The sequence below is a fragment of the Panicum virgatum genome, chromosome 4K, assembly GCF_016808335.1.
Source record: "Panicum virgatum strain AP13 chromosome 4K, P.virgatum_v5, whole genome shotgun sequence".
In the NCBI taxonomy this organism is placed as follows: Eukaryota; Viridiplantae; Streptophyta; class Magnoliopsida; order Poales; family Poaceae; genus Panicum; species Panicum virgatum.
In genome coordinates this window covers 11,566,669-11,576,384 of record NC_053139.1, presented here as the reverse complement: position 1 = coordinate 11,576,384, position 9,716 = coordinate 11,566,669, and the positions used below count along the sequence as shown (strand labels likewise).

Here is a 9,716-nt window from a genome sequence, read left to right as displayed (position 1 = left end):
CAAAAAAGAAAAAGGCCCACACAAAACTGAAAAGGCCCAGAGTAACATGGGTCTCAAAAATGGGCCAGGGAAATGCAATGAAAACATAAAGACCCATCGAAAGGGAGAAAAAATCAGCCCATGATAGACAAAGAGAACCAGCCCATGAAAACCAAATAGAAGCAAAGGAAGGTCCATTAACCGTAGCCGGCAACAAAAAGCAAGACTTGTATCTCAAGAAAAGAAAGAATTGGATCTCCCTGCGATGGAGGATCCTATGCCGAAAAGCAAGAGGAGACAGAGGATAGAGAAGAAATTGGAAGATTCAGAAAAACAGGAGCAGCACTGCAAAGGACAAGTCGGTGGAATAGTACCTTAGGTAAGATCCAACACCTCAATTCTTCTTCTCCATTGCATCTGGTATGATCTTTAAGTACTACTTGTACTCCAAGTGCTTAGTTTCCAATCTGAGTTGTTGTGGTCAACAAATATGACAGATTGGACACAGGAAATCCATATCTTGTTCTCTGATCTTGAAGATTTGTTCTCTGTTAACTGCATCAATAGAAAAGAATGACAACTAGATATGTTACTTCGAATTGGATAGATCTGTGTTAATAATGTACATTCTGCATTTGTACAGGCCAGTATTTTAGAAAATCCATTTAGCTTGAGCATTAGTTATGATAACTGTACTATGGACAATTGGAAAAGATGCAGACTGTACAACACATTCATAGTCATCAGCAAGTAGAGATGGTGCACAATTTATCAACAAGTTCAAGTCACAATGAAGAAGCAGAATTCAGGAAATCAGCTGCTCAAATCATGCAAGTATGATTACATTGCTATGTAAATATCAATGATTATGCATGTGAAAAAAATACAAATATGTAATTGAAAACAGCATTCTTACTTTTTACAGCAACAATTACTAACACAAAATTCACATGCTGGCCAAACTGGACGAAATGAAACATGTTATACAGTCTTGACAGAAAAAGAAAGTGACGGACATGAAAGTGAGGTAATATTCTTTTTTAGATTGCCAGTTTTTAAATTTTCATTCAATTTTACAGTTGCTTCAGGTACAAATTATATCATTGGAATAAGGTATAATAGATTTAACACTGGGTATAATTTTGCTTGGAATGCATGTTAACCCAACTGTTATACAGAGACAAAGAACTATGCGGACAGATGAAAACAATGCAGTGAAGGGGCATGTGGCACAGACAAGGAACAAGCAGAAGACAAATAAGATAAATGTATCTGGTATACCATTCAACAAATCATTTATGGAAGATTGGAATAAGAATCAGTTATCACAGGTGACAATTTTATAAAAGAACATGACATGATACAATATAATATGTCCTTAACATATTATAAATTGTTGACACGTCAAAAAATTGACTGACTCAGATAATAGCGAATGACAAAAAGGCATGGGAAGAAAAACTTTCTCAAGAGATACCTGGACAATCATACATGCTGAACACTTCATCAACTACCTGGACCATTGAAGATGGAGTGCTTATTCAGTCACAAGAGGAGAGCAACACTAACATTGTAGATACAAGAGTATCATATGAGGTATATTCTTAACCTCCATAAAACTTTCATGTATGCCATGTGAAAATTTGAGAATACATGTTGCCATGAACATATTTTATTTGAAACAGGCTCCAATGGGTTACTTCACTAATATGCTAAATGCTCCAGATTATTTTGATGACATGCTAGACACTGCATTCGAGGTAAACGACACTGCATTCTATCTGCATTTTGATGACATGCTCCAGATTATTTTGATGACACTTCACTAATGCTTGCACTACAGTTGAAAACCAATAAAAAGTATTTTTTCTGCAATTAAACTAAAACTGTTTTGGTCATAATTTATTTTGCAGCACCAAATGCACGTCTCAACTAGTAGATTAGAAGACAATTGTGTGCCAGCAAATGTGGAATGTGAAGAACTTACAGTGCAATAGAATCAGCAAGCTAGTTCAGGGGCCTCATTTGAGAATCCAGGTAATTCAGAGAATGAAGATCCTAGCAATGAAACAATGGCAGTGGTAAATGATTTGCACCAAGAACCTTGCATATCAATTGAAGGAGAAAATTTACAAGATTATGAAAACAATGCAACTGCAGATACAAATACAAATGGATTTGGAAACATTGAAATTACGGCTACAGATACTTATGCCCATGAAACCAATGCACCAACAACACAAATTGAACATGAACTCGCAGACAATGCTATTACAGAGGAAGATATTGAAATATTCAGGCAGAATCAAAACTTGGAGGAGGCAATATCTTTAAGCCAGGAGGGCGAAACTCAGCATGTTCCAACTATAGACATGCAATTCAAATCAGATGATGAGGCTTACCAGTTCTACAATCAGTATGCCTTGATTGTGGGTTTTTTTATTGTCAGATGTGAAAATTATCACTCAAGAGACAAACAGAAAATGGGCATGGTTACAAGAATTACTTTCAAGTGCAACAAGAAAGGCAAATGTTTGGAGGAATGTCCTGAAGCAGAGAAGGAAAATCTTTCTGGTGTACAAGTAAGCAAGTTAGCTAGGAGAAGAAAGAAGTTCCCAGACATTACAGATGAAGGTGCTCCAGTTCCAGCAACTAGAAAGAGGAAAACTAAAGTCATAAACAAAACAAATTGCCAAGCTGAGATGGTCATAACCTTAGTCAAAGATGTTTGGACAGTTACCAGATTGAATCTTGACCACAACCACAAGCTGCTAAGCCCAGACCTATCAAAGTTGCTGCGATCACATCGGTTCTTCTCGAAACATGAAAAGGCAATTATAAGGACTTTCATAAATATCAATGTTCCAAACAGGAAGATACTGGCTTTCTTATCATTCCTAAGAGGAGGCATGGAATTCACAAACATTGTCAAAACAGATATAAACAATTACAGAACAAGAGTAATGAGGGAAGCTGGGCAAAATGACATCACACAAGTCATTCAGTTCCTAAAGAAAAAGCAAACTGAAGACCCACTATTCTTCTTTAGTTTTGATGCAGATGAAGAAAACAAAGTCAGAAATATTTTTTGGTCATATGGGAAAAGTAGGATTGCATATGAACACTATGGCGATGTTATCAGCTTTGATACAACATATGAAACAAACAGATACAATCTCAAGTTTGCACCGTTTGTGGGGATAAATGGGCATGGAGACAACTTACTATTCGCTGGAGCTGTGCTCAGTGATGAAACAACTGACACCTTCAGATGGTTGTTTAACACTTTTCGCATCTGCATGGGAGGCAAAGCACCAAAAGCAATTATAACAGATCAAGATGCAGCCATGAAAGCAGCAATAGAACTGGAGTATCCAGAAACTATACACAGAAATTGTCTGTTCCATATTGTTTCAAAGGCAGAAATCTATTGTGGGCCAGCATTCAACAAAATCAAAGGATTTGCAATGGATTTCTATGACATAGTTTATAATTCATTGACAATAGAGGAGTTTGAGTCTTTGTGGAAGTACATGACCGAGAAACATAAGGTTGAAAGGCTGAGGTATTTGCAAATCATGTATGAAAACAGACATAGGTTTGTGCCTGTATATTTCAAGGAAAATTTCTTCCCATTCAAATGCTTGACATCAAGAAGTGAGGGGACAAATGCAATTTTCAAAGACAATGTTGGTCCTACAACAAGCCTTATATTGTTTGTGCAAGAATTTGATAGGCAAATGAAGAACATAGATGAGAAGGGAAACCTCAGGGACAAAAACAAGGCACAAGATGTTGCTTTGCTGCATTCTAGATACAATTTTGAAAGACAAGCAAGAGATTTGTATAATACACAGATATTTTATAGATTTCAGCAGATTGTTAAAGCAACAGGAATGCATATGGTTGACGAGATTGACAAGAACAAGGTATATATTGTCTACAAATCAGAAACCTATACTGAGAAGGAAATTAGACCAAGGAAATACCTAGTGCTTGTTGATCTGGAGCAAGAAAACTACACCTGTATATGTGCGCGCTTCCAAAAGGACGGGATCCTTTGCTCACACATTCTGAGGACCCTCATACAAATCAGCCGATACACATTGCCTGAGAAATATTTCATTGATAGATGGAGACCAATTGAGAAAAAGCAGATCAGAAATGCAGCAACAAATATACCAACTGAATTGAGAGCGGGATCTACAAATACACTGAGATACAACTTAATTTCAAGAAAATTTGTTGAGGTTGTTTCTGATGGTTGCATGAGCTTGGAGAGGTGTAACCAAATGTTGCAAGGGATTGAAAAAATACATGATGAGATTAAGAAGATTCCTATCAGAAATCAGATGACAAGTGCTGATAATGGAGATGAACAACTATTTTTGAACAATGGCAGCAACAACAATGAACAGAATGATTCAAACCAACATAATAGTGAGGCAAACACTATGAATACAAATGAATCAACAAAGGAAGTTGCACAGAGCTCAAACACTACGAATACAAATGAATCAGCAAGGCAAGTTCCACAGGGGTCAGCAAGACAAATTACAGAACAAAGAAGCGTTGCAGAGCAATCTTTGGAAAGTCTGAAAAATCTAGATGTTGTGCCACGCAAAGGAAGACCAAAGAAGAATATTCCAAAAAGCAAAAGATGGATACCAACTTCAAAACTGGTTAGAACAAAACAAAAGATCACTTGCAGTCACTGTGGTTCAAATACACACAACAGAGCAACTTGCACTGCTGATGTAGATGATGCAGCACTGTCAGCAAAGAAAACTGCAGCATCAAAAAAGAGAACAGGTACAAATTTGAAAAATACTTAAGAAACTACAATTTTCATTTTGTAAAGATTGCAAAAAAAAGTTGTGATTATTTTTTTGTGAAACTGCAGGCCAGGAAACAAAGAAGAGTCAAACAAAGAAGCAGAAAAGAAGTCAACAAAATACAAATGAAGATCAAGTTATCATGAGCAATGCAATCTGATTATTATTCCAATTAGTTGAATGTAATAGAATGTCATCATTCATAAATTTGTAATTTAATTAGACTTATATTCATCAGTGGACTATGTATATGCACTATAATACATAATTAGACTTATGTTGATCAGTGGAGTATGTATATGCACTATAATACATAATTACACTTATACATTACAATACCTGCTACATATATGCAAGTATATCACTATATCATTATTATACTAGCGAATATTACAGACCATTAAAAAACGACAAAAAATACCTGCTACATATAAATGATTGGGCCATAAGAAATGAATAAATGATTGGGCCATCAGAATTAGATCCATCAGAACATGAAACACAACGAACAATAATTAAAATTGGCTCATTTTACAATCCATAAATAAATGATTGGGCCACCTTAAAAGGCCCATGAAAACTTCCAGAACAATAAAACCTAAACCTTGAGAAAAACTAAAGCAGCATGGTGAAGGCCCAATTAAAACGCAAAATAGCACATAATTCAGGTGAAATGTAGATTATAGAACCTAACGAACTAGCAGAAAAGCAGGAACCACAATATCAGTTATAGAGATGATGCCACCATATGTAAAACTAAACTTAGTACACAAAGCTGTCATGTCACCATATCATACTACAATACCATAACATTCACTACTGGTATTTACAGAAGCAGTAATCATGACTGCACGACATCCTACACAGAACTAAAAGTTGAGGGAGCTTGCAGGCTGAAAGTTGGCGGACATCCTGATGTTATTCTGTACAAAATATAAAACAAATAAAATATATATTAGCACAAACAAAATAGATACAGTTTTAAAAACAAACTATTGGATGCTTGCACTAACCATAGCTTCAAAGTTTGAAATTAGCTCCTTTGCAGAATTCATCTCATCGTGCTTGCTGAAGATCATTTCAGAAACATACTTAACTCTTATATCATTAATACTGGACGGCTGGAATTGAACCATCATATTCATATAAGGATCCCACAATTCAAGGTATTTCATTACAAAAATACCATCATCATGTTTCGACCAATATTCTATATCTTGTTTTGGCACTGGCGCATAGTGAATAATAAAATCTTCAAACTCATAATTATAACCGATGAATTCATCCCAAGCCTTGACAAAATTTGGTATCTACATAAATGAATGACAACAGATCAACAAAGTCACACATGCAGTTCATAAATAAGGATGATGTTTTGTTTATCACTCACAATGACTGATCTTGCTTTCTCCTGAAAGTAATGATTCTCCCCAAAGCAGGAATCCAAGAATACAAAATAACCATCTCGAATTGCAACGATGAAAACAAACCAATGGTTCTCATGACATATAGGAAAAAACAACTGTAAAGAAAAATGGTCTCACGACAAGAAACTGAAACACTGGTCTGAGTACAGTAAATATTAAGAAATTTTAAAATACATACATACCAGGTCTGAGGACATGAAACTGAAACACTGGTTCGCAAACCTGAAGCACCTCTCACAGTTGTTTTTGTGGTAGTTTAAATTTCCTTCATTTCGGATCAAATAGTCCTAGAAAAAAATAAGTAATTTATTATCATCAACACTAAATTAATTAAACAAGAGTAGAGAAGGCACAGAGCAACAGTATAATTGAATCTTACTCCAGCAGTAGAGAAGAAGTAATGCCGGCGTGAAACACTAGGATGTCTATCTTTGAAAAGCTTACGACACAGAGCATTAATCACATGACTGTGAACAGGAACCTTGTCAGTGCGACTTAACGATGACCCGAGCTCATGAAATGTCACACAGACTTTCCCATAATTAATTACAACCTCTCTAGGAAAAAAGTGAAAGTACAAACAGTTAGAAACAACATCAATGTAATGCACAAAAAACAAAACTTCATCAATTACAAAATAATTAAACATGATCATATACTCACTTGGAGTGCTGGGGAGACACAGAGTAGAACATCAAACACTCATATGCTAACTTCTCGTTAACAGAAAAGTGTATCCTAGCAGTGCATTTATTCACCTCAAAATCCCTAAAATACGAATTAGGTACCAGTATACGTCTCTTCCGACGTGGAACATCTCCTTTAGAAGAAGATCCAAGCTTGAAACCTATGACCTCCAATATCTTTAAACATGAAACCTGGTCATCATTGTACATTTGATTAGCCTTTTTCGCCTGCGCTTCACAACTTGCCTTGAAAATGTAGTTTTGGTAACAAAAACATCTGGAGACTTTGGAGTCCAGTGTGGGTATCCATATCTTTGACCAGTGACAACAACATCTGGAGACTTCGGAGAGCTCTGAGAACAAAAACAGTACACTTTACAAATTACGCAGGACCAAAAATCAAATGGCTTAGGTAAAAACTTTGTGACAGCAAAAAAAGGAAATTACAAAACAACAAAACCTAACTTATGGTAATTACATTAGCTATAAAATGAAGAACAACATGTTATAAATGAAATTACCTGTGAATCATCAACATCAATGGGGGTGGGCTCAATGGGACCTGGGAAACAGGGCAAGGCCATTGAGGAGCACTCCGGTTCAGAGATGCCTTGCTTAACTTGATGTGCTCCTGAATCTTCGGAGCTAACGAAGGGAACTGTACTACTCCCAGATTGGTTGCTTTGCCCTAATTTGGATTCCTCCAAATACATGAAACTCTACAAAAGAAACAACAACAAAATAAGATGCCTCAATAATTGAGAATGAAAAATAAAGAAGACATTGAAATATTGTAACAAACACAAATAATATAATACAAGCACAACCTTAACTGAAGAAGACTTGTATCCAGAAGATGAAGAACGATTACCAGCACATCCTGTCGCATTAGTTTGCTAGATTACAAAAATGAAAAAAAAACATCAGTTCAATAATGGTACGGGACTGAGTATATACAATATTCAGTAACAAAAAAACTAACCCCTTGTCTGTTTGAATGCTTGCTACGATCTCTGCCATGAGTATTACCATTTACCAACATCACATTGGGCATCAGCAGGTGCATTCTCAGCTTGCTTGGACTCACCATTGCCGCTTGGATCAAACTCATCACCGAGACAAAAAGAAGGTACACCGACATCCCATAATGCAATTTTGTCTGCTATACTAATTTTGCTGTGGTACTTTGCAGCAACATCCTACACATATAAAGAATACAAAATAAATAAACAAATTTAATCCTTTTAATATACTTTGGAGAGCTGCATGATTACTCCATAGCTTAACAAAAATTATAGTAGTAAACTGACTTAATAAATTACATAGCCACGACACTAAAGTTACACAGCATAAGTACAATGTGACTTCAAAATTTGGAAGTTGTAACTTCATCAGATGTCTTAGTTATGGTCATACTTGTATCCTATATTAGCATTATCAGAAAAAATGAAGCAGCAACATTAATTGATATCAGGTGTCAACGAAAATAGAAATATATTTGCTTACAGATTGTTGTTGTACATCTCTGGAGCTATGAGCAGAAATATCTTTGCTTAGAAGATGATCAAAACTTGCACTTTTAAGGGGACTTGATGCAGAACGCAAATCAGCATCAACTTTAACATAACTCTATACGAAGGAGAAACATAACAAATTCAAAATAAAGAGCATAAATACATTTAATAACAAATGAATACAAAATGAAAATTTTTCCTAACATTGCCAGCAGCTTCTGATAATACATCCCCTACTTTGGTACCAAAGCTATCACTGGATTTTCCGGATGAACCTTTCAGACCACTAGCATGAGTAACAGGTGCATGAACCTAATACAAAAAATATGAATTAACAAAGAAAATAAAACAAGCTTAAACAAGAAAAAAGAAAGAAACAAATTTTGAAATAATAAAATCATACATCATCAGTCCTTGAAGCTGACTCAACAGTATTCTTAGGTGGCACATCCTTAAGTTTATTGTTGACAACATCCTGTCTCATAAAATATAAATATTACAAAAATGAAACGAACAATGAATATTCATACTAACTTAGAAATACTTGTGAAAAAACAGTTTCCACCTTAGCTAAGTGTGTCCTGTCATCTAATCCTGATGCTTGTACTCCATGATTAGGCTGAGTACTATCGCTTGTAGGAACTGAACAACTACTAGTATCATTTTCAATTCTCCGGCCTAATGGTGACTTCTGACCTCGTATTGCCAATCTTTTGACCCTCTGCTTCCTAATTATAGATTCAGGATTATATGTGATGCCAACTGCTGGCATTGCAACATTTGGTGAAAGGGAATTCCGACGTGAACGAGTACGGGTGGCAACTTTATCACCAGAGGCATCGGGCGAAGAATTACATGCACTCCTCTTCTTTCTTTTGCTACAACCTGTATACATACAACAAACTCACTTTTAAAATGGAACGAAATACACATGAACAAAACATAAATCAGATAAATTTTCTAACAGAAATACACTAACAATTTAATTTTACCATGGGACACTTTAGATTGGTTTGAGACATCTGGGGAGCTTGTTGCAACTTTAACGGTGTCACCAGTATACACTTGATCAGATTGAGTCTGACCACCAGAACATGGTACAATAACTATCTCGCCACTCATACAATGAGCAATATCAACTGATGGTGTACAAACATGCACATCAGATAAATTTTGTTGAGCTACTTGCACAGGAGAATGACCAACCACATTATCAGTCTGCTCATCAAAATGTTCACCATTGTCATCTGCTCCTTGATCAGGAAAATTCCCAAC

General features: G+C 35.8%; 1 protein-coding gene across 1 annotated transcript; it reads right to left on the bottom strand.

Moving 5' to 3' along the window:
• Positions 1-5,527: 5,527 nt before the first annotated feature.
• On the bottom strand, positions 5,528-7,825 carry LOC120703113. Its single transcript, XM_039987125.1, has 7 exons — positions 7,755-7,825; positions 7,449-7,646; positions 6,621-7,280; positions 6,424-6,528; positions 6,205-6,336; positions 5,828-6,124; positions 5,528-5,737 (listed from the first exon to the last, which is right to left on the bottom strand). Exons 3-7 carry the CDS (start codon positions 6,894-6,896, stop codon positions 5,684-5,686), a joined length of 864 nt encoding a protein of 287 aa, XP_039843059.1. The 5' UTR covers positions 6,897-7,280; positions 7,449-7,646; positions 7,755-7,825; the 3' UTR covers positions 5,528-5,683.
• Positions 7,826-9,716: the final 1,891 nt, after the last annotated feature.

Excerpts from the sequence above, each read along its gene's own strand:
- LOC120703113 (XM_039987125.1), bottom strand. The coding sequence starts at position 6,896 with ATGATCATGTTTAATTATTTTGTAATTGATGAAGTTTTGTTTTTTGTG. Across the intron at positions 6,529-6,620 it reads ACTTCTTCTCTACTGCTGGA|GACTATTTGATCCGAAATGA; the intron begins GTAAGATTCAAT and ends ATTTTTTTCTAG. Across the intron at positions 5,738-5,827 it reads TTTCAAACTTTGAAGCTATG|AATAACATCAGGATGTCCGC; the intron begins GTTAGTGCAAGC and ends TATTTTGTACAG.